A 25,521-nucleotide genomic window follows, 5' to 3' on the forward strand; every position below is an offset into this window, starting at 1 on the left:
TCTCCTCCCCATTTCTACTAAGGAAGCTACAAAGCTGGAGAAGTTGGCTGGCTACACTGGCCCCACCATGAGCAGAGCAAACACAAGGCATTTCTCAGATATTTATTTAGAAATGCATTTATTTAAGGAATATTCCTCCTTGTTTCCTGCCAGGTATGAAAATGAGTCTCATTAGAAGCAGGTATATTCTGTACAAGCAATACAAATGGATCAGAGCCATATATATATGTATGTATGTATGAAATAGAAGTATTTACACCAAATACTCTGCACAGAACAAACCCTGACTGCACTATATTCCTCCCCCCTAGGCCCAAAGTGTAGTAGTGACAATGGCAGTGGTGTTTGGTTTGGTCCAGGCTAAAGGGCTAAAGGGCTAAAGAGAAGGGGGGACTGGTGATTACTGTCAGTAAATACACAAAGCTCTGCCTGAAATACTTACTTGTAACCAGGGCTCTAGTCTTTCTGATCACTGTCCATGGGCTGTTCTCAGGGGCAGGGTTATAAATAGCTGTAAGGGGCCAGTGAGGGGCTGTCACGGGTTTACTGTTACACTGTGGGAGCAGGACAGGGACTCCTATACGTGATGTTTACTTAGAGGCGGGGCCTTTATGGGCAATAGATAAAAATATATATGGGCAGTATATAAACATATATATAAATATGCAATCAGGACAGCACCTTTCTGGCAGGACAGTGGGAAGAGAGCAGCCCATGAGATACAGAGAATCCCAACAACTCAAACCTTACAGTGTAACAGATGGGGCAAGCCCAGCACATAATGGAATCCATGTTATATACATATATGTGTGTATACAGGGGTGATTGCTCACATGACTTGGTTAAAGGAATAAACAAACATAAAATAAAAGGCAAATACAATGATAGGGCTATTTGCCCCCAATAACATGATGGTGACATGAGCCAAGTGGGATCCAAGCTGTATTTGTCAGCCGCACAACACACATTCTCATTATATATATATATTATATATATATATATATACACACGAGAAGACATTCTATATTCTATATTATATATTCAGCATTTTACAGCAGGCAAGAAAGTAGGCACTTGGGCCCCTGCACACAAACGATCACGTGAGACTGGGAAATACAAACAGAATTGATGGCAAATACAAAAGTCTCTTTTTTCCAATCAGAGTGTTTTTGGGGAAGAAAAAAGAAATATCCTCAAGTAGACAGATTATTATTGGGGGGGCTATTTACTTGGTGCAGATGAGTCGCTTGCCGTTTTGCAGTCGGTGTCCCAGTTTGGAGGCTTGGGCAGTGGCAAGTGGGCAGGGCCAGTCATTAGCCATCAGTACATGGGGGCGGGTCCAGTGATGGGCAGTTTAGACCACAGTGCTAACAGAAGGGTCGGACAGATTTAGTTGCCCCGTGATATCGGTTGGTGGGTATTGCTGTAAGATACAAATACACAGAGAGGAAACATGAGACACAAGTTGGGCCAGTGATAGAGGAGGGCTGGGAGCCCACTGACAAAATACATTTTGCTTCACATTGAGAAACGCTCACACAGGACACAACCTTCAGGCACCAGCTCACTAATGTGCCAGTTACACAGTTACACGCACGGGCCAAACGTCATCCAAAGCTTGTTGCACGGCTGGAGGTGCTGGGAGTTGTAGTTGCACAACATTGCAGAGGAGGAGGTATCACACACCAGTGCTCCCTACTGACAACCATAATAACCAACATGAATGCCCCACCCCCCCAATGCTTCTGTACGAAGACACATGAACCCAAAGGATGCCGGGGGGCATTGTACGTAAATTACGGCTTCAACTGATGGGACATTCTATATACACATATATATAAATATATATATATATATCTGAGCTCCCCAGCACTCCATTACAATCCTTTGTGTGTTTCCCAGAATGCACTGCTCACATACACTGGCACTACAGCTCACAGCACAGCCTCACAGGTGCCATACACAATGCTGTGCCATACACAATGCCATACTGAATCCTATGCCATACACAATGATGTGCCATACACAAAACCATACACAATGCTGTTCCATAGACAATTCTGTGCCATACACAATGCCATACTGAATCCTATGCCATACACAATACTGTGCCATACACAATGATGTGCCATACACAAAACCATACACAATGCAGTGCCATACACAATGTGTGCCCTGGTAGACAACAAAGCATCTATCCCTAAACATCACAGGCCTGTTATTGCCTGAATGTACTCGATACAACAGTTGTTACAAGTCCCCAATTATCATGGACACGGGGGGCTGCTCTGAGGCAAGTGTCCTGGGGAGAAAGGCCTCACACCTGCTTCATACAGCGCAAATGACTGGCCCTACACTATTATATATTATATATACTATACTGTGTGTCCCCATCCCATGCCCAAGACTGGTGCAAAGGGCCAACAATAAAGAGAAATGCTGCTCATCAGAATGATCCAGCAAAATCTCTGTTCAGCCCATAAAATCTCTATGCACCAAAGAACTGCAACTCCCAGCTCTTTAGTGACAGTTGTGACAGTGGGAAAGAGAGCAGCCCAGGTGCAAGTAACACAGACAAACACAGCTCTGTACCTGTGGGGGAGATTGAATAGAATTGCCACGGGGGAATGGCTTCCAGGGAGAGTTTACACCTCTATCACTAAGTAAAGCTGACAAAGCTGTGAGTAGAATCAGGTAACTAATATAAAACAGGGCCCTAGTGAGGCATCAGAGTAGAATGAAACTAGCGGACAAGAAGCAAAAAGGTTCACTGATTCTTTAATATGTGCTCAAAAATGTCACAAAAATGCTACAAACGACCGACTAACGACAGTTAAACCACCACATTTACCTAAAATAAAGGCCTCTCACGCGTTTCTCTTGTAATGTCTGTTCTTAATAACTCGACCTATAAAATCAGTGTCAGCAAATTTACATTTATTCAATTTGTCACATAGTTTCCTATTATACAATGTCCCTTTGTCTATGAGGAGGCCGCAGGGGGCACCGTGTGTGTGTGTATTGGGGCAATGACTGTGCCTAATCTACATAATATGTCACTCAGTGATACTGAGCCATACGTTCCCCAGACCCATACGTTCCCCATACGTTCCCCAGAGTGTGTGACTATTACATTTATAGTGTATGAGTCACAGTTATACTGTATCCCAGCCCCTCTAGGACACACACAGATATATTATAGCTCAGGATAGAAATATATATGTATACAGCACATACTCACACACTGAAGTACACACTGGAAACCAACTAGTAACATGAATTTCTTTTGTAAGGAAAAAACTATTTTTTTTTGCAATTGGAAATGATGGAATTAGTTACTTTATGGGGAGGGGGTGGATTTATGACTTTTAGGGGAGGGAGTGTGACCTTCAGAAAAGTGCCATCATGACAAACAGAAAGTACAGGTAGGTGTAACGCAAACATGACTCAAATCAAAGAGTGAACTTAGAGATCGCACAGTCCTCTAGAGTGAAATTCCGCCAATCTCCATTAATGTCTATGGGATTTTGAATGGTGTATTTATCAAAGGTTGAACTTTCACCCATTGATAAATACTCTGAAAAATCCCATAGAAATGAATGGAGCATGGCGGAATTTTACTCTAGAGGACTGTGGTGATCTTTAACTTCACTCTTTGATAAATAAAACCTTTAGTAAGGTGAAACTTGGCCAAAAGAAAATTCTGTGTCCCCCCCCCCCAGGCAAACAGCAAGGAACGACAAAACATTCAAAAGTAAACACAAAAAAGAGGGGGTTTAGTATAAAAGTCGGCACCAATAGGAAAAAAATATTATTTAAAAAGAAGAGAGAGAATTTTGGCTCATAGGCTCTTGGTGGAGACCAGTGGGTAGGATCTAGGTACATTAGATGACCAACTGACTGACTGGTGACGAACATGAGGCCATGGAATGCTGCGTGTACATGTGCAGCTTCTGAATGGGCATTTGCCAGTCAATGGGATGGTAGAAGAAAGGAAAAAGAAAGAAAGAGAGGAAGAGAGAGAAGGTACAGAGTAGAGAGACAAGGAATGAGCAATGATAGAGTAGGAAGAGCAAGCCAAAGAGAGAGAGAGAGAGAGATAGAGAGAGAGGGCTGAAATTCTTCTTCCTCTTACCGTGTCTTTGGAGGACCTACGTCTCTTGAAGCTGGAGGCCAGGGTGGAGGTGATGGACCTAAAAGAGGCTTTCTTTTTAGGGTCAGGTTCTGCTCTACCACTTTTTCTATCCTAAAATGAATATGTATAAGTAATTAGATCTCTAATGGGCCTCTCTTTCAGCCTATACGTTATAAGCTGGGGAAGGGGGGAATCCTCTAAACCTAAGCAAGACGAAGGCCTTCTCCCTGTCTGGCTTATAAACAACATGGTCACCATGTGGATATTAGATATGGGGATTATTTAGAGACTGAGGAAGTTCCTGTAGATTTCTGGCTCAGCCACCAGGGCAAGATAATGAGGTGGCGGCTCTCTATGCCTCTCTGTCATCTTGTTTGCTTCAGCTGTGACTTGGAATGAAAGCATTATTAGTGTTTATGAAAGTCCATCCAAGGCTCCTGTGCACTGTTGATTGTACATCTGATCTTTACTAGTGATATACAGTGCCGGAGGGATGAGAGGTGGTGACCAAGCTCTAAGCTAGGAGAACATCACTTGGTTTATTTAGTGGGGCTCTGTGAACAGCTAAAGAATTTGTGTGCTGGATTCTGGCTCATAAGAAAGATAGAAGACTGCATTAGAAAGCGGCCATTTATGAGTATTCTGTAAAAAATGTATTCAAAAATTTCAATGGTGCATTGGCTGAAAGCGTCAAAAAAATAAAATGGCAAAAGAAAGCATCAAGCAAATGCTATCACTTACTGACATGGTAAATAAAATGGCATGAGACCGGGGGAGAAAATAAATGGGTTTTGTTCTGTTATACCAATGGATGATATAACAAAAATTTATTCCACTGGTGAGGGACACCACAGATGGGATAAATTTCGAGGTTCCTTTCGGATATACATGCACATACAGCAGTAGTGGGGTATAAGCAGGGTGGATGCAATGAAATGGCTTTTACTTATTTGCTTTATCCACGTTTGATCCCAAAGCCAAATTTTCATGGAAAATTATCTTTTTCACTTGCTTCCCTTCTTCTAATGGTGCTTTTTCTTTCTGAAATCTGGGGGGGGCTGCAGATTGTAAAATTGTCGCCCACGGTGCAGCAGAGCCGGTGCCTGTTTGGTGGCCTGCGTGGAAGGGGGGCAAGTGAAAATTGCGGTGCTGATGCAGTCCAATGCTGTGTGCAGACTTCTCCCTGGCGGAAATGAAGTCTTACAGCCACCATATTGCGTCTATTCACTTTGCACATAAGCATGTGTCTCCAGTGCAACTGGGACGTGCAAGAGTCTAACAACACGGACAGCTCCAGGTGCTATTTCTTATGATTATGGAGAAGAATTAATCAAATGATCCTAAATATGACTTTCAGCTTTACTGTGCCTTACAGGCAGATTCTCTGCCAGCAAAAATGCACATAAACTGTGGCAGCTCCATGAAAAAATAAGGGAAGCTCTTGGCCCGTGTGTATACACAAATGGAGCAACACTGATCTTTATTGGAAAATAAATGTTAAAGAAAGCAGATTTTTCATATGAGCATGCACTGCACCCTGCACTGGCGGCTTGTGCCCAGGACTATAGTCTGATGAGATACAATTGTATCGTGTGTGTGTGCCAGGGTATCAATTGTACTTGGTAAATCTGCCCCTTTAAGGAACAGCAGTGGCTGAGTGAGTCCCGTTATACACGGATCAGTGTCTCCATCTCCTAAGTCTGCAGGACGTGACAGATAAAGCACTTGCACCACATTGCTTGGGAATCAGTCACGGAAATGAAGATCTGTAACCGCAATTTTTTTTCCCTCTTTCTTTAAACAAAGGTACATTTTTGGAAAATAAATAAATTAATAACAAAACGCTACTTGCAACATGGTAAAAAATCAGCTACAAGAGCAACACGGGTTCATAACTTGGTGTATGCTGGCCGATGTGGCGTCCAGGAATAGATGTGTCAGTGGAGAGATTTAGAGAGCACTTTATAGAGAGCAGTTTATAAAGCTGTGTGATTGGATGCAAAGCTACAAACCCATGTGGCTGCTGTAGGCATTTTTTCTTAAAGTGCAGTCCAATGGTACATCGATGGAAATGACTCAGATTACTTGATGTTCCCAGGCTGCAAAGGAAAGGCTTTGTTAATCAGCACATTAATGACTGGAAATCGAGAGATAGCAACACAAAGAGCGGGGAGTGTCGCTACTAAAGCTGCAGTATTATTGTGACCATGGAGAGATATTGACACAACAGATCCCAACACAAACTCACACACCGCAAAAAAACCCACACTATTCACTTTATATGGCTCAGCCACAGCAGCAGGCACTCTAACATGGATAGAGGTTCCTTCCTCTTCAGTCCCAGCAGCAAGTTATAGTGTACCAAGAGCTGGCCACTGAGTGGAGTCCTGTGTGTGTGACAATCAGTAGCTTCCAGTCAAAATTCATTTCTTTTATTCAACCCCAAACTTCTCTGCTAGCTTTGGACAAGGTGGTCGGAAAGAGATTATGTTATTCTTTAGATATACTGTATATGGCAACTCCTACTGATGTGCACAAGACCACTATAACTTACTGTCTCTCTAATACAGAGCTGCCCCACCACCAGTACTGCGAATGATACATATGACCAGCACATGTGCCCAAAAGCAAAGCAGTGAATGAAGAGAGGCTGCCTGTCAGCAGATATGGCTCTGATCTCACATAAACAAACAGGCATGTGCCCTAGCTAAAGGTCTGGCCTCCTCATGCCCTGGGCAGAGATCAAGAGACACAAGTTATATCACTCAGTAGTGGGGAGAACACAAGGGTGACATCTGATAATACTGCAGCTTTGTGGTTTCATTCTTTCCATGTTAAACAGGTAACAGAATGGGACAGAAATGTGCCGTGTCGGTGTCAGAAGGAGTTGCCGTACTGCTTGCTCCACTCTGCCAGTGACAGGGCCAATGGTGATTATACACTGTTACGTGGTGGCACCTGGGAGTCACAGTGAAATGGAAGGAGTGGATGGAAACCTCCAATAATCCAGTTAAAAGGAGGCTTATCTGCTCTCTGAGAGGAAACACCACACATTTGTCATGGAATGGCTCGACAACGCATGTATTTTCCCTCATACCTGCAGGTTTTTTCTCCACACGTTGACGGCAGCAAAGGCCAACTGCATCTGCTTCCTACGGGCATCCTTGTGCCGCTTGTAGGCGATTTCAATAAATATCAAGAAGATTCCGGCAACAATACCCCCAGCGACCAGCATGAAGACCCCTGCAAGGGAAGTCAGAGAAATATCAAACTGTGTTCATCTCCATGGGCCAAAGGCAGTCCACTGACTCTCCAGGCTTAAATTCCCTTTTGGCACAAATGAAATGGAGAACATTCTCTAACCAGACTCAGAAGCAAGTCCCACCCACTTTAGGGCAATAAGAAAGAGAGCAGCCCAGGAGCAAGAAATGAAAAGAATCAGAAGTCTGTACCTGGGTAAGTCCCGGGGTGAGACAAGGGTTTCTACTGGCCTGGTGCAAATGGTCTCAAGCTTCATCCCATGTAGAATTAACTTATAGGAATAATTTATTTCTACCATAAGAGCAACGTGTAGCCATAATCACATACCTGCCATGTTCTCAAATGTCAATGTGGCTGGGGCATTGCTGCGGGAGTCACACTCCTGGTACCTGACCCAGGTCTTATCCAGCTCTTCCATGAAGCCGTTCTCATGCGACCTGCAAATGCCAAAACTGGATTATTGGGGGGGGGGTTATCTTCTCCACTGTTGGTGGGGTCAGACTGGAATTCCTGAGTAACAGAGGATAACCTGGGTCACCCAGACCCTAGGGACCCCATCCAAGGAAAATTCTCATCAGTCCTTTCTTATTCCCATCGTTGGCCTATATGACATATGTAACAGTTTGTGTAATGTCTATAGTGAGCTTGGACAGATAATCTGGTGGGCCCTAGTAAGCCCACCCTAAAACTGGGGACCAGAATATTTCATTTACTGCAGCAGTAGCACTTCAGAGGAGAGATACAATTATATTACTAACCATGCTGTCCAGTAAATAGTGGCACACTGAACCTCACAGAGCTCTACATAACATTATGTTGAGCCAGCCCATTTCTTGGTATCGGAACAACATGGCTTCTGACACATAAGAATCATTGCCTTGAAGAGTATCATCAAATGATTATAATATATCTATAAACAGAGCTACCATATTCTGCAGCTCCATATACTGTAGATGTTACTATGTATATACCATGTCTGTCCAACTTCTGCTGCCTTTCTAACCAGTGTACAACTATGAGCCTCAGCCAGAGACTGACCTGTTAGACTGATGAAGCCTTTTCTTGCTCTAGGGCAAGTGTGAATGGCAGAGCTAAGCCACAGGCTACTTACTTGAGGATGTTTAGTGAGACATTCTGTTTCCAGGGGCTGTCTTTTCTCATGCCGATGCCGAAGCCAGAGCGGAAGAACAATTCACCGGTGGTAACAAGGTCACACTTCTGAGAGGCCTCAAACTCCAGCACAGCCGAGTCCCATATAAAAGCATGCAGTTTGCTGAGAGGCAAGAGGACAGGGACAATGGGCAGTGGTCAAATTGGAAATGGTACAAGTTTTAGCATTTGGGGTAGCCACCGGTACAATGTGATCAGTAGGGGTCAGCAGCACTCTGAACTTCCCATAGAGGAAACCCACCAAACTAGTTCAGAGTAATGCCAATAAAGATGTGTTACAGCTCATGTGTTGCACCTACACAGCAGAGGACCTCACAAAACACAACACGTCTCTACCTGGCTGTGTGCTTAATGGCTTCTTTAACTTTATAAATAATAATGCCCTGCTGAGATTACAGTAGCCTGACAACAGAAGGCCAGAAAGAGCCAGCATTTCTACAGGATTGACAGTACAATTCCTCATTTGTTGCATTGAATTTGTATAGAAAATTCTTCATGCCTTTATAAGTGAATGTTATAAAATAACCTTATACAACTGGGGCTGGTGTCGCACATTATTTTCCTGTAAACAAGAGATGCTCATGGCTTTATGTTTGTACAAAGAAGGAAACTGTCACTTTTATCATGTTCAGTTCTTTCTGTCTGATAGGAGGAGATTATTTATTGTAACAGAGGGGGGTAACTTATTTTTTTTTTTGTTCGATGCTCCCTCATTTAGTTTAAACACTTAAGTCTTGCTTTATGGCTGAAAGTGCCAAGTGCCCCATTGATATCCTCCAAGGGATCTCTAGGGGTAACACACAAAAGAGATTTTATTTTATACACAATATTTTGAAGCAAGCCACGTGACACAACTTGTGCAGGATGAAAAAAGAAACATACACCAAAAAGAAATCCAAAATAATAAATAGGACAGGTGATGGCACTTACTTATCCCGCACGGCTTGTATGGCTTCTGCCGCACTCTCATAGTTGTGCTTTTCCATGTGTCTGTACATAGTGCTGAGTTCTACTTGTCTCCGGAAATAAATGTCCACAGAGCTTTGCTTGACAGTGGCGTAAATAAACTTGTCACTGGGATTGCGCAGCTGCATGTCGAGAAAGCAAGTTGAAGGAGTAAAACAGGGGTGCAATTTTGTGCCCAGAAGCTGCATTAGATCTCTACCAATCATAATGAACGTGTACCCAAGCCATGGGGCTCGGGCAGATTTCAGAATTAATAAAGAGAATATATTTATCAGGCAGGACAGTAGGTAGACCTGCCTCTAGGAATAGGAGTGGTGAGGGGACAGAAGTGAAAGTTACAGCTAAGATGGAAGACTTTTTGCAATAAATCCTGACTCAGCAGATGGGGTACCCTTATCTTTAATCCTGATATATTGTGCGAGTGCTTGTTTGAAAGTGCACCGTCTCCAGAGCAGCAGTACACAACGAGCCCATACACAAATCACCTGAGTGTGTAAACATCTAACAGACTGAGCTTTGGGCTGAGGGCAGTCAGGTTGTCGTGCTTGTGTATATGTGACACCTATCACGCACCTGTATCATTGTGAGTGAAAGGCTTAACGTGTCACTATGAACAACACAGCAACCTGCCTCGGGCATGAATTCCACTCATAGAAATAAATCCAGCATAGAAATTGCCCCTCCTAGTGACACCAGTGCATTTCTTAGCTCTAGTTGAGGCCAGTACATGCTTTCAGGACTGACAATCATCTTGCTTAGTCAAATTACATCATATCAGTGCTTGATAGATCTCATCAACAAGGAACTCCTTTGTACAGAGACATATACTGGATGACATTTCAAGAGGGGGTAACAACTAATCAACCAGTGAACACATCCCCAATAAACTGCCTTTAGGAACAGTCAATAGATTTTGCCTCTAGCTGAATACAGACAATTATAATTAACCAATCATAGAAGAGGAGGCTCAAATATACTACTTACCCGGGGATCATTAATGCCAGTTATCCTTTCCTCTGGCCTGTCCAAGACCAGGAAGGCAGCCAGGTTAGCAGTATAGGAGGCTACAATAATCATAGCGAATCCAGCCCAGACCATGCCAAGGATTCGGGCAGAAAAACTCCTGGGAGCCCCTAGAAAAACCCACACGGAGCCTTATTTACTGCACAGCCCTATGGCACTTGTATGGTTTGTAGAAAAGAAGCATTGCAATCTATGTCACTGAGTTTGACTTCAGTGACAAAAATGAACACCATGAATGTGTAAGTTTGTACACCCCACAAATTGATTGTCAGTTCTTAAGAACAGACACTTGCCAGTATGGCTTATTTGATTCTTAAAACATAACTCACCTTCTCCAATACCAGAGTTCAAGAGGACCCCCCAGGAAAACCACATGGCTGAAGATAGTGTCAAAGCATCTTCCTCTTCCTCTTCGCTGTTTACTTTGAAACGTCCAAACGGACTGAAAAAGAACGTTCCAGTTATACACATGTGTATGTTATATTTAGAATTTGAAATGGAAAAAAGAACATTTCATGGGAAACCACTTAGACCAGACCCATGAGAATGGGGGTCAATCAGCCCCACCCCAGGGTGTCAGCCCAGTGCCAGAGGAAAAGAGTAAATGAAAGCACTCAGTCTGACCTGAATCGATCCAGTAGATATAACATCACCGCCACCACATGCACTGAGAGTCCAACCAGAAGCCAGAGAGTGCTCTGAAACGGCTGCATGAATGAGTCCAGAGTGCTCCTCGGGATTTCCTGAGAAGAGAAAAATCACCTTTATCCTTTATGCAAAACCTCTCTAGTTGCTGCTCATTACTACGCTAGTTGAGAGAAGGGTCAGCATTGGGAAGCCATCTCTAGGGAATTTAGGACCCAGTTCAGGTGTGACATATTGGCCCTCTCTTGGTTAGAGAACAGCAGGTGAAGGGTAAGTAAAACCTAGAAATTCAATTCATAGTTCTCAACAGACTTGACTCTAGATGCCCAAACTGAAGGTCTATCACAGGACTGTACCTTTTTCACAAGTATAGTGAGTCCTTGATACTTGAATGGCTTGGAAAACTCGATGTACTGAGCACGTTCATTATTAATAGTGAGTGGTGCGACGATCATGTCTGCTTGGCCGCTCAGTAACTCTCCCATCATGCCGTTCCACTCCTTTTTATTGCTGTTATTGACCTGCACGAGGGAAAGGATGAGGGGTTTATGCTTTTTGCACTCTCTCTCCTTGTTAAGTTGTGTATGTTTGTCTGAGCTTAATGCAAGCTGGTTAGGGGCTTAAGGCATGTCTAAAACATAGACACCATATTTCATACTGAGTCTACAGATAATAATCCAGTAAGCAGGGATAGAACATGAAGGGAAGGCCTGAATACTTTGTGTTTTTCTTAAGCTTAATTACATATCCTAATGGGCACATGATAATCACTGCACCAAAGAGGGGTGTCCTGCATGCAGCTATCCAGAGTCTCACACTGTACATTCCACTCCTTAACAACTTACATCCTTGTCCTATGAAAAATGGCCTCTTTAGGCCGGTCCCACTGAACTCCTTAGCAGTAATACTCTCTGGCACTCAGTGACCTTATTTCTAAATCAAAGTATGAGAATCTTGACACAATCCTGAGAGATAAATGTGCTGGGTATGAATGGTCTGCTGTGTGTAAGCAACACTCACCCGCTCCTGAGTGCCAAATTTACCATCGGCTACCAAGTGAACCTCATAGGTGAAATTCATCTCTCTGGCAAGTTTAATTAGCAGGTCGACACAAAAGCCATAACAGCACTGTGGTACAGTTGGGCGACCTGCAGCAGAGGACAGAGGGTTAAAAAGGCTAAGAACAGTTTTAAACAGTTTTAACTGACAAGCACAGTAAGAATTTTCTCAATTGCTCATAGTCTTTACAGATAGATCCCATAAAACTTTGGCAGCATAGGTATTCCCTTGTACTAAGCAGAAATAGCTACCAGATCCGAAGGTCCAGTCACAAGGAATTATCTCCCTTACCTGGGATGGTCTCATTGGGACCATTACAAATAACTTTTTTGATGGGATCACCATTGATGGTGTATTCTTCCCTGCATGTTCCGTCAGACGTTGTTGGCCTCACATATACAAAAGGTTCTTGGTGGATGGTAACTATCTGGGAACGAAAGGAATAAACAAGTCAATATTTGAAGTTAACAAATGAGATGTCAAGCAGTTATAATGAATTCACAGCATGTGGACACAGTAGAATAATACATATTCCAGGAATGAGGAACCTCCAGCTGCTTTATGATTACAACTCCCATTCCCAGCAGTAAATGGCAGGAGATTCAAATTATGTTAATAGAGTGATCTCTCATTTCTTTTCCTATGATCATTCAGCACAATGTCCATAAAATCTTTAAAGCTGCAAGGTCAGGGCTGTTTCTAATGCAGGAGCCACATGTGTAAATGCAACACTCCTGTGTAAGGCCCTTGCACACCCTGCTGCATTCCACTGAGGCGGCTCTTCATTGTTCTGGGTGTATTTTGCAACTGAATCACTTGGGGTAATTTAGATGGTACTGACCCCTAGTCATTACTATTACCATCAGTATCCTTCCTCAATACACTGCAGTTTCCAGATGCCTGGTTATTTATTTCATTCTATTAAGAGCCATTGTGATCCTTATTACCTACATCACGGCCTTTCATTATAACTCTCATAGTTTAGCTGGCAAGAATGTAATGTTGTGCTTTGTCATGAACTCCTCTAATGATCGCACTCACTTATGATGTTTTACAATTAGTTACCTGCAATGACAGCCTGAGGCCTGCGGGGATCTCCTGTAACTCTCCCAGTGGGTTACTATGTTGTCCCGTTACATTTAATAAAGGTCACCCAGTGGGCTGTCATGCCCCTTTGTAGTACTCATATCCACACAAACACGCACATATATTCAGGGATTTGTCTTACCTTCAGCCTGGTGGACATTTGATAGCCTTGTGGTCTCTCGGTCTCCCCGCCGGGCCAAATGATCTTTCTGTCATTCTGTATAATCTGCAGGAAGCACAAGTATAAGGCCGGTCAAAACAGCCATATGTTAGGCCATGTCGAATAATGATGAAGAAATTGTATTAAAGGGAAACTATGGCCTTTTTAAATAACTTTTAGAATTGAGAAAACAGTGACATTGTTTTGGTTCTGCAGTTCTGAAGTAAAGCCTCAGTTATTGTCTGGCACTGCCACCATTTTGTGCAGTTATTGCATTTCTTGCCCCCAACTCCCCTTTTTTGCCATAGCCCCAGCAGTACATAATAGCCATAAAGCTGCTGCAATACACTATACATATGGTTTGCTTGGTGGGGGAAGTAATGGCAGTGATCATACAGAACTTACATAGCTGCCATTGAAGATTCCAACCTGGACTAACTTGCGGTTCTGCAGGTTCATTATACTGTAATTGGCAAATTTCCTGTCTCCGTCCTCATTGAACTCAATTCTTCCTGTTACCCCATCGGGGTATTTTGAAGACATGAGAACCCTGGAACGGAATTAAAAGCAGAATGCAGTTAGTTCTGAACACAGCATTGGTATATGTTAAATGTAATGTTCCATTTTCATGTTGTTTAGCATTAGTCTGTGCTCCGTTGCAGTCTGGCATCTGGTATTTGATATGGGAATGAACAGTACCCAGTTCCCAAACAAGAGGAGAGGAGGCCTGGGCGCTTCCCTTGTCATCACACATCAGAATTCACCAAGAATATGGCTCACTCAGTGAATGGAGAAAATGACATGGTAAAAATCTTGGCCTGCAGATCTCCTGCTGTGACTTAAAGGGCATGTAAAGGCAAAAATATAAAATTCCATTTTTACTTTCTTTAATGAAAAAGAAATCTATCTCCAATATACTTTAATTAAAAAATATCTACAGTTTTTATAATAAACCTGACTGTATGCAGTGCAATTCCCCCTTCTTTTACTGCTGTGGATAGGAATTGTCAGATGGTCCCCAACTGCTGTGCAGGTAAACGATCATACTTTCAAATGGCAGGGGGAGCCCCCCCACCTTACTTCCTAGAACTCGAGCAGCATTGTTGGATTCCCTGTAGAAATTTGTATCCAGAGACGCAGTGCAGTCTTTATATTATGATTATTAATCAGTCTTGCTGTATTGGCTTCTATGGCAGATATTATTTGACTTGTGCTGTTTTGATAATTTATGACGATCCCTAAGCTTAACCTCCCAACTGAAGCCCAGACCACACTGAGCATGTGCGAGTCTTGGTATTGCAGAAATGTCTAACAAAGTTACAAGATAACAGCCCCCTGCGCCAACTTTGAAAGCATAAATCATTTAGGCTACTGGTGCAGTAAGTTCATGTTTATATTTAGTATACATAATACAGCATTTCTAACATTATTCTATTTTAGACTTTAGTTGCCCTTTAAGCTTGAGAGATTGTATTTCTCTCTTTACAATGACAGCTCTCTGGCTGCAGTGACCCAATGAAACATCTAATGCTTTGGAAAGAACGTCCTGCACCATACATTCTGATGACACATCTCAATAAAGAACAGGCTGTCTCCACGTCATTACATATGGGCATGATAAAAGGACCTTCCAGCTAGCCTTGATATAAAAGGGTTAATGGACTAGTTGTGACACACAGATATACATACGGGTATGTCAGGCCTGAAAGGAGAGCATTACCTCGTCCCTTCTCTCAGCAGGAAAACAATCTTCCTAACCCAGATACCCAACTGCCCATGAGCCAAACAATAGCAGCAATGCACAAGCCTCTCCGTAGGCACCAGTTACAGGTTTGTGGCATTTCTTTCAGTGAATACTTGCTTATTGTACTGCATCCCCCTTGATTTGCAGCTTGGATCAATGTTAAAGACTAACTGTCACAGTTATCAATGGTTACAAAGTGACAGCTGAGTGACTGAGCACCTTTTGAACAGAGGTCCGGTCTTCCATATATTAGTGTTTCCAACACAGCCCCTCGGAGGGTCAGTAATATTTTCCATTTCAAACAATTCGTGTATTGCCTGAGCCACCACAGCCACTGCGTCACTTATATGCGCCGATTCATTCTTTCCATTGATGAGCTGGAGTCCAATAATTCCTAAGGAAGAAGAGAAAAGAAACAGTGGCCCATTGTCACAAAATCCCTCTTTTCCAACCTTCCAATCTGTCCAAATAACAGGGTATAGATTTGTTTGTTATGTATACAGACACCACCACACTACCCTGATGAGTAAGTGAAAGCAATCTTTTCTATTGCCGATTTGTGGACTGAACCCTGCCCACAGGTAAGGAAGCCACAGGTAAGGAAGGGATAGGCACAACAAGGTAAGACGTAGGTCATTCTACATGATTGATCCATTCTGAGTGAAATGGAAGCTCATGAGGAACATTCAGTACCATCAGGCGCATATCTCAAGGCGCTTCCGGATATTTCCCTCTCTCCCACCAACCAGACATAGCCAGCACCAGTCATGTCCAGCATTGCTGCTGATTTGTACACCGCTGTGGCATCATCCTCACTGCAACATAAAAACACACAGCTGCATATTAGTGTAAATGCTGCATTGCAGTTGGTCATAGGTTTGCAGAGATTTACACAGCACAGAGACATCTAAACCAACATCCCAGATCAGCTTTAGATATTGATTCCTTATCTATCTTGTTGGCATGCCCAACACAATCCATGGCCTATTATAAATGTTTGATGATTAATGATGATTTCTTCACTATAAACATTGGTTATAAAGCCATGTGTTTATTCAAAGCTTCATTATTTATTTCAGTGATTAAGCAATAATGATTATTAGTATTTGCATTTTAATATTTCATTATTTAAAGTATGATTAAATATATATTTCTGGGGAAGCTGAATTCTTTTCACTGGGTTCAAGATCATTGCGTTTAATTTATATGCTGAGCAATAGAGTTTGGGTGCTGAATAGAAGGATGGGGAGCCCTGCACTAATACAAGACCAGACCCCAAGAAGGAAACCTCCAGTCCTGGAGACAGAAACCTGTTTGCAGTCTTTGTTCCACAACTTGCCACACAGGAACTTGTCACACAGGTCCCATGATATTTCTAGATCATTTTTATACTAAGGAGACTATGGAAGGTGTGTGACTTCTCTCTGGTGTTCATGAAAGTAGTTTTGGATCCACTGAGCAGTGAAAATATGGGTGGAACATGAGATTGGTTGTACCTTGAGGAAACAAATCTGTTGCTGTGTGATCCCTGATGCAGTTTTTCTTATGGTTGATTATATCTTCTCTCCTAAACATATGGAATAATTTTGCAGTTTCTAATGTCTATTATAGTTCTCCCCAAATCTGTTAGATACCATTTCACTTTAGGATAATGCCCACCCTATTAAGGGTCTCTATTGCTTAAAGCTGGTTCTGGCCACTGGACTTGTGCCCAGCAACTTCCCCCACCAAATAACAGAATATGAAACAAGAAGCCTTTTTTATTTTGACAGGTCAAATGTATATGGAAGAACCTGTAAGAAAAGCTGACTCACCCATTTCCCCCTTCTCTTACCTCGTGGATACATGAAACACTGACATTCCACATTGTAAAGTTAAGAAAACAGGAAGAGAAACGTGCAGAGTTACAATTACACATTCAGAAAAGAAGAACAGATGGGGAGAGGGTGGATCATCCCCAATATGAGATATAATAAAGGACTGTTCAAGATTTGCAATTCCTATTTATCAGTATAAAAAGTGGAAGCATAACTTTATTTTGCACACAACTGCTGCCCTGGTTACAATCATAAGCAAACATAACTTGCACTCAAGTTTCCCTTTGGAGGTGATGCTGAAAAGAAAGATTAATAAAAATAACCAGGTCAGTATTGCCATACACTGGCACCTGTGTGTATAGAGAGGTCAGTAATACACTGGTGCAGGGAATCACAAGAAAGCAACTTACCTGGCAGAGAGGATGATAACTCTGGCTTCCAGTTCCTTGGCCTCAAGGAGAAGGGCAGTCAAATTTTTGGTTCCAGGTTCAAACTGCAGGACTTTGTCTGCCTGTGATCAGTGTGAGCAAATGGCATTAACACATGCACGAAACATGGCGCTGAGAGATTGAGCCATGCTATTGTAAGAATAGAAGGTTACACCGTTTCTTGCACAAAATGTGACATTTTCTATTTTCAATATTTTGCTTTTCTCTTTTTCTCCATTTTATATCTGTCTGATTTTGCACTCTGCATGCAAACTGAAGTCCATCAAGGCTCAGAAAATGAAAGAAAGAAAAAAAAAAAACACGTGCATTTTTTTTATAGATAATAGAAAAAAAAACTCTGGGAATGCAATTAAAAATTCCTGTTCCCAAAACGAGAAAAAACAAAGAGAAAAATCAGAAATGAAAAGAAGAAAGAAAAGAGCTTTCATTCCGAGGTTTTACCTTGGAGAATAAGAGTGATCATTATCATTATCTTACACAATAATTACATCTTCTTCTAAACAAATGAAATGAAAAAAAGAACAAAAAAAGAAAAAAGGCTTGCAGGTTAATTCATTGGTTCACATGCATTCCTGCCTAACCAGTAGCTGCTGGAGGGCACCAACTCAATTCACTGCAATGACTGCTGGCCCTCCAGCAACAGGGGTATAAAGAACGTATTGCCAGGAGGACTGAATAAGAACTTACATTCTTCTTCTCTTTGGCCAATCCATTACCGGATTGCATACAAAAAAATTAGATTGCTACGGCAGACAGTCATGGCCCACCCAATTTAGGTGGGGGGAGGGGCTGGATTAAAATTGCATTTTTATATATATTTTTTGGTTTTGTTTTGGGGTGTCTGTGGCTAGCTGTCATTGGCTAGTTAGATTCGGTGGGCTACGTGCATTTTCCATGCATATATACCTTGGGTCCACGCTTGTTGTCATAGGAAAGTTGGTCGAGGTTCTCATAGTTCCTTTTTTTACTCTGATGAATAATGTGCACAGAGAAAATATGTAGACACAGAAGAATATTATAAACAGTTGAAAATGGCGTGTAGTAAAGCAATCCAACATCCACCTCCTTCTCTCCAACTCTGCTAAAGGGTCATAATAACTCTGGAGCTTGCAAAAAACCATATGATCACAGGTTAGTGAATGTCCCAGGAGAAGTCAGTGTTTATGGAGAAATGCACGGATGTCTTTACTGGGATCAGTAATGGAAGCTGCTGTCTATTCACCTGGAAAGCACATGCAATGAACCTCTTCAAACAACTAGTCGTATTGCTGGCAGCTGGAGCCATGACATATATATATATATATATATATCTTAATTTCACTATCACTTTATTGCTCACTATAGGAAGTAGTTACTGGGTGCACTAAACTAGCTTGAGACAGGGCGTTGGCACGAAATGTTGCCTAGTTTGGTGGCACAATAAACCACATTCGCAGGATTCAGAGTGCTGCAGCATGTAATTCTCGGAGTTATAGGAAGGAACTAGTTACTGGGTGCCATGATGTTTCCCTGTACAGTATGAGGGTAAAGCTTAATGTATGCACAGAACACATATCTGTGTATTTGATACATGTACATATGGAAGCTACCATATTATGTGCAGCTGGTTTCCTAATTATATAGGGAACGATCTTTATGTGCAGATGGTTTCTTATCACACACCCAAGAACATCCCTCTCACACCTAGATACATACAGCCAAAGCCGTTGCCTCCCCAGTATATAAAGAAGTACATAAATGGCCACAAGCAGAAAGTGCAAAGAATCAGAGTTTTGCCCTGGGTAAGTCCTGGGGGAGAGATAGGATTCACTTACCCGTGGGATGTTTTGCAAAGTGCCTATTGCAAATGAAAGCAGCCTTCACCTGCAGTGTCTTTATGCTTTAACTCCTTCTATGACAGGGTGAGTTAATGTGCAAGGATATATGAAAGGAAAGAGTCATCTGTGAATAGAAACATTGAATTCTACTCTACAAATGTAACAAATGTGCAGTTCTTTCAGAAGCTTATTCAATGAGGCTGAGGCCGGCACCACTCTAGTATAATTGAGCATGTCTGTGTGTGACGTGCAGTTGAACCAATAAATGTAGGAGTCGTCAAAGTGCATTGTTGTACTACCATAATGTCTCCTGATACCATCACGCCCCACTCATGGCACAGCCATAGGTTTATTGCCTTTAAAAGAACAGCTAGAGAAATTATCTGATATCTCTGGCCAGTGTCCCTGCAATGAAAGCTAAGGCTCAATATGTTCACCAATCAGAGCACGATTTTTCAACTGTACCTGGATAGTCAGGGTACAGGGGGGCTGCACACCCCTAGGAAACAGCAAAAATTTATTTCAGCAGAAATAAGCACAAGCTTTCAGGTCAACCCCTTCCTCAGGTGCACCTGAGGAAGGGGTTGACCCCAAAAGCTTGTGCTATTTTTTTGATTTAAAGGCAATGCTGAAGTTTTTGGGGTGCTTCCTCCTATGGGAAATTGAGTATGAAGATTGGTCTGGAAGTAGCCTGAGGAGTTGAATGCATCCAAAGACAAAGTAAGTGGTGTTCTGAAGAAAGTGTGTCTTGATATAGCTTGTAAAACACTACAGAGGCTGTGCCTGGGCCAATGCTGTAACCCCTATGTGCCAGCTGGGCAGGATCACTTTCTTTTCAGTCTGTGATATCAATATCCCGGCAGCACAGACTGACTGGCGGCATGACTGCTCACTGGCTGGAGGGTCAGGAAGGCTTGAAGCTAAAAGAAGTGCATCAAAGCTGCTAAACTGACAGAGTACCACCACCTGAGACCACCAATGAGTGCAGGCTGAAATTGACAATGTCACAGACCAATAGGAAAATGAGCCTGCCCAGAATGGGGGATGTGAAGCTATCCATACTGATGTCGATGTGGGTGTGATATGCTCCCTAATAGTGTTAAGAAGTAAATTAAGCTGTATTGTGCTGCAGAGTATCAGTTTAATTATTGTTCAGCTTTTGTGTTGCCTGTAGTTGCAGGTAACTGATAAATATTGAGGGATCAGCCAAAATCCAAACATATGCAGCCAAGCATCAGCACATGCTGGGAGTTATATTCCGGCCATATAGACAGTTGAGCCTCTCTACCATTCCTCTACATGTGTCTGTGCATCCCACTACAGGGCAGAGGATCTGAGGCAGTCCCAGCAGCAGTGTCAAAGCCCATTGGTTGTTTTTGATCAGAGCCCAGTTTTGGGAGTACAGTGCATCAGCTCTGGAAGCTGTTTAAAGCCAGGCAGCCATTGGTCTGAAAGCATGGGCATGTAGGCAAAAGCGGTGCTTAGCATGGATTCATGGGCATGGGAACCAGTATGTGGAGGTGGAAGCAGACAGAGCTTGCTAGAGACGTTGCACTGTACCAGAGAGTGAAATAAAGTCACTTGATCAGCTTCTATTTGTCCAGGGCTTGCTGTGCTGGCAGGACTGGAGTTAACAAAGTGGGGGCACCAGACTTTGCTGGGAGTTTGGGAACCCCTGAGACAAATCAATAAACTATGCAAATCAGGCACAGCCAGCCTGCGACCATCCAACTGCTGCTGAACTGCTGAGGTTACTGAACCCTGTGTTTTTGTAGGGAGAGAGGAGTTTTATATTTCTCTTTTTATACCTGGCTGGCAGAACATTTGCAGAGCTCCAGGTTATTCCCTTGTATTTGATTGATTTACACGTAGGAGATTTGGCCTATGGCAAAGCAAGTGAAATGAAAGTAGTACAACTTGTTAGGTAATAAGACACTGTAGATGCTTTAAGCAAAATGTGTGCCATGTTATAATGAAGAAAGAAATGTGTCTAACGTACAGAAATCTACATACATGGAACAATTTCATGACTGACTATTTTTCCTACAGTCTCACATTTCTATTAGAGGAGCGAGGAGATACTGACCTTGGACTCTTTCTCCTCTAACAGGGTCTCCAGCTTCTTCTGAGCGGCCCGGCCCTCGTGATCATCACTAACAATGAGAATGACATGGTTCCAGTTGAACAGCCGCATCATTTCAAACCAAACCAAGGCCTGGTGGGAGTACGGGGGCACCGTGCGTAGGAACGAGAGGTGGATGCTCTGGGGTATAAAACACAGGGGAAAGTGATCTAGATATCAGAGCAGGGTTTCCTGGCTTCTGTAAGGCTGTGTGACTAAAATATTTATAAATATACCAGTATAAATACATGTGTGTGGCCTGAGAAGAGGAACGCTGTATTTACCTTATCAGAATAGATAGACATGCGAGTGGTCAGCCCAATGACTGGAATCCGGTAAAAACCTGCGGTGTAGGATATAGGCGTTGGCGTCAGGTGATCCGTGGGGGCAGGAGGGTGACTAACCAATATGGCGTAGACCTGCAGAATAAAGCGGGTGATGGAGTTACTAGTGCGGCTTCAGACACATAGTCCAGGCATAGTGCTCTGGTGCACACTGAACTGGTAGAAGTCGATTGGCTGAATTACCCTGCCACTCAGTGATGCCTCTATCAATCTTTAGCTGTGGAATCTGTTGGACATGGGTCACATTTGCATGCAACTAATTAGCAATTTACTAATCCATGTGCAATTACATTGGACATAACTTTAGGACATAAAAGACATGGTGGAGTGTATGAAAATTTCTCTTTGTAAATGAGCCGTAATGCTTTTGCTATGTTTGGGCTGTGGAATGCTCCCTGCTAAATTAGGACAATAGCTAAGGAGAGGCCATATCTCACTGGCTGCTATACTTCCCACACTGCCATGTATCTGAATCTGCTGTAAATTCCTACTATACATGTATTACCTGTGCCGTAGCTATAAACTACACTTATGTATAAACACATTCTCTATCCTGCCACTAGGTGGAGCATAAAGTGCCAACCAATGGTAGAGAATTCTACTCAAATCCTTGCTCAATGGCATTGCTGCAAAGGATGTAGATATCAGAGAGGCCAGGCCTCCCTCTAGGTAAGCTATAAGGAGTAAGGGCATTACACGCCACCATATTATTCTGCACAACGAGATTTTATGGCTCAGTTATTATGATCCTCTATAGCATATACAACAACCCCTTACAGTTTTGATTAATGGGGACATTAATTGCAATTGACAGTTGTATTTGTTTACCGCTTTTTCACTCTCTCACACACATCCATTGAATGTTGCTAGTGAATGTATGCTGGGAAGTTGTTGAGAATGACACTGTATTCCTCTTTCTATTGCTCAGACAGCGGGGGGAGCACTGCATTGTGATGGCGAAGGTAAGGGGCAAGATAATGCCATGGCAAGGAGGTGACTGTCTGGCATTAACATGAGCCGCCAGCAATTTGGGGGATTTGGAGGTGTTTATGGCTTACAATGATCCCAGGGTGGCCGTCTGCACTGAAACAGGCCTTTCTCAGTCGGATGCCATAATGCAATTTATTAAACGCACATTTAATCCTCAACTGTAATTCCCCTCGGAGAGCCATTATACACACGCTAATGGACACCAGGGATCTGCATCGGGAACTGAATGAGGAGATCAATTGTCCTATTAATCAGACTGAACCGAAATCTTATACTTAAACGCCCTCAACTTCCCCTTCCCAGCAGCTCCTGAATAGGAACATGTGCAGAGTAACATACATGTATAGGCGTTACATATGTGTCAGACACACTGGAATCAGTCACCTGTTCAACTGCACCGACACATAGGAAGCCAATCCCAGCGGACAAACCCAGAGCATGCCCACCAATGTCAGTGACATGAGCCAGGTGAAATAACGGTGGTGGATTCAGATGTATAAGCTTCCCATTTAGTTATGGAGGGAACCCAATGAAGTGTTAATAAAGATACAGATATACAAAATCATTGCTACAGTGACAAATATATACTGTACAGGAGAATACACAGACCATCTTCCAGCAGTCTCTGAACCCCCCACAGTGGGAACCTTTGCTTTACACCCAGCCCTATATTGTCAGTCCGGCACATTGGCAGAGGGTCTTATGAAACAGCTCCCCTAGTGACACACTTGTGCAAAATGGCAGTATGTTTTCTTGTATTTACATAGCAATCGTGTTTGAATGAAAGAATGGAGCATCTCTCATACATTGGCACCAAAATCTCACTCAGTCACTGATACACACACATTACATGTTGCAGCCAACCCATACACTTCAATGTATATTGCAACTCACACACAAACGCTGTTAAATAGAACAGCCAACACACACAATTAAATATAGGGGCACAACACTGCCTATACCAGTAGACAGACAGACACTACCCTGATACACACACATATACATACATATATACAGACACACATATACTGACAGATAGATACATATAAATGGTGGGTGGCAATAGGAAAGAAGTACCTGGCTGGAGATGAGGTCCTCACACACAGATAGAGCCATCTGGATGGCATTGGGTCGATGGGTTACCGAGGTGGCATTGAGTTGGATCTTCCTGGTAAAATGGCGTTTATTTGCCTGGTTTACAGCTTCCCGAAAGATCTGCTCATGCTTCTTGGTGCTCAGCACTGCCCCAATGTTCACAATTTTGGGGTCACATCCAGCACGGGCAAAGGAGAACAAGAAGAGTACAGCCAAAAGGAAAAGGCGCATAGTGCCCATGGATTGCGCTGTGCCAAGCGGAGCCAATGTCCTGCCTAGTGGGTGCTCTCAGCTCCAAGCACGAGGAAGCCGAGAGGCAAAACCAGTAAAGGAGAAAGAAGCCTCAGGGCATGAGTAAGTGGGTCAAACACCTAGTGTTGGGCAGGAGGTTTCTACCCCAAAAGGCTTTTAATTTCTGCCCATTACAGTGCCAGCATAGAGAGGAAGTAGCCGCAGCCCCCAGTCGTGCCAGCACAGGAATAGAACGGCAGATGTTTGGTAGGATCCCTAAACAAGCACTGAGCTCTAGCTGTGCCACAACAGGCAGTAATTGTCATGGGACAGACACTAATTCTATATAAAAGGATAACTGGGTCAGTATTTATGTCCCCTCAATGGCTGTGGCAAGAGAGAAGGAAGAGACAAGTGGCTGACAAGCCTTTACCAGGAGCCTACGTCTGTCCTTGGTGCTGAGATCAGAAAAACCCCAAAATGCCTGTCCCAGAGTAGCAATATGGCAGTGCCAGGGTCTGGAGGAATGGGCATATGTCTCAATCAGAGGGCAAGCTACAGAGCAATGGGCAGGTAGGTGTCTGGCAGCAGTGAGTGATCTCTCCCCTTCTCTTCTCTGTCCTTGGTGCTGAAATGAAGCTGTGATTCCCCCTATCCCCTCTGCAGTAGGAGCCTCCTCCAATAGATCTGAGATCTTCCTTCTCCCAAATGGCTAGCCTACCAAACGGTGCTCTCCCCTCCCTTTAACCCCTTCCTACCTGCTGCCTCACACACTCATAGCTACACACTGACTACTACACCGATACTGTTCGCCCACCCTTTAACCCCTTCCTAACTGCTGCCTCACACACTCATAGCTGTATATTGACTATATGCAGACAGCTTGCAATGAGGAAAAATAAGAAATAAGCACATCCATTGGCACCCTCAGCTCTACCCCCACTCCTGAGTGTGAGTGTTTGATATGAACAAGCCCCAGTATGTGGCACATGCCATAGTCTCCTGGGCACAGAATGTTGTTAGACGTCTTGCTGCTGTGGCACGTTCATTGCAGAAGCAGTGGCCATAACTAGGGCTCAGTAACTAAGGCAGTGCTGACGCTGGTGTCACATTTACTTATTTAGGGCCAAAGAAGACAATGTCTGTAGCAAGAGCAGAGCTGGGTGCTTAAGTAAAAAGTGCAATTTTAGAATGTATCCAGCCAAAGACAAGCAAGGCACACATTACAGGCTATTTTACCTGCTTGGTGCCTCCCGTAGAACAGATCCTGCCCCAGTTAATCTGTGGGGATGAGGCAGTGAATGTGACAAAGCTGCCAATACTTCAAGTTTGGTGCCAGGTAAGAAGCAGGACAGTATATGAAATACCCCTACACCTTATGCCTGCCCCACTGGCTCCCCAGTAAGA

The 25,521-nt window shown here is 43.1% G+C and overlaps 1 protein-coding gene across 2 annotated transcripts; it reads right to left on the minus strand.

The window, feature by feature from the left end:
• Positions 1–101: 101 nt before the first annotated feature.
• Positions 102–24,765, minus strand: grin1.L (glutamate ionotropic receptor NMDA type subunit 1 L homeolog; the record flags this gene model as incomplete). Of its 2 annotated transcripts, NM_001088146.1 has the most annotated exon segments (20): positions 107–1,423; positions 7,233–7,378; positions 7,724–7,833; positions 8,508–8,669; positions 9,497–9,654; positions 10,517–10,665; positions 10,885–10,997; positions 11,180–11,298; positions 11,557–11,721; positions 12,221–12,348; positions 12,551–12,686; positions 13,488–13,571; positions 13,911–14,055; positions 15,469–15,643; positions 15,943–16,064; positions 17,477–17,577; positions 18,422–18,484; positions 21,419–21,595; positions 21,739–21,873; positions 23,866–24,201. In NM_001088146.1, coding segments are annotated over 20 exon segments (2,715 nt in total). In that variant the 3' UTR covers positions 107–1,354.
• Between the last annotated feature and the right edge of the window lie 756 nt (positions 24,766–25,521).

The sequence above is a fragment of the Xenopus laevis genome, chromosome 8L, assembly GCF_017654675.1.
Source record: "Xenopus laevis strain J_2021 chromosome 8L, Xenopus_laevis_v10.1, whole genome shotgun sequence".
NCBI lineage: Eukaryota > Metazoa > Chordata > Amphibia > Anura > Pipidae > Xenopus > Xenopus laevis.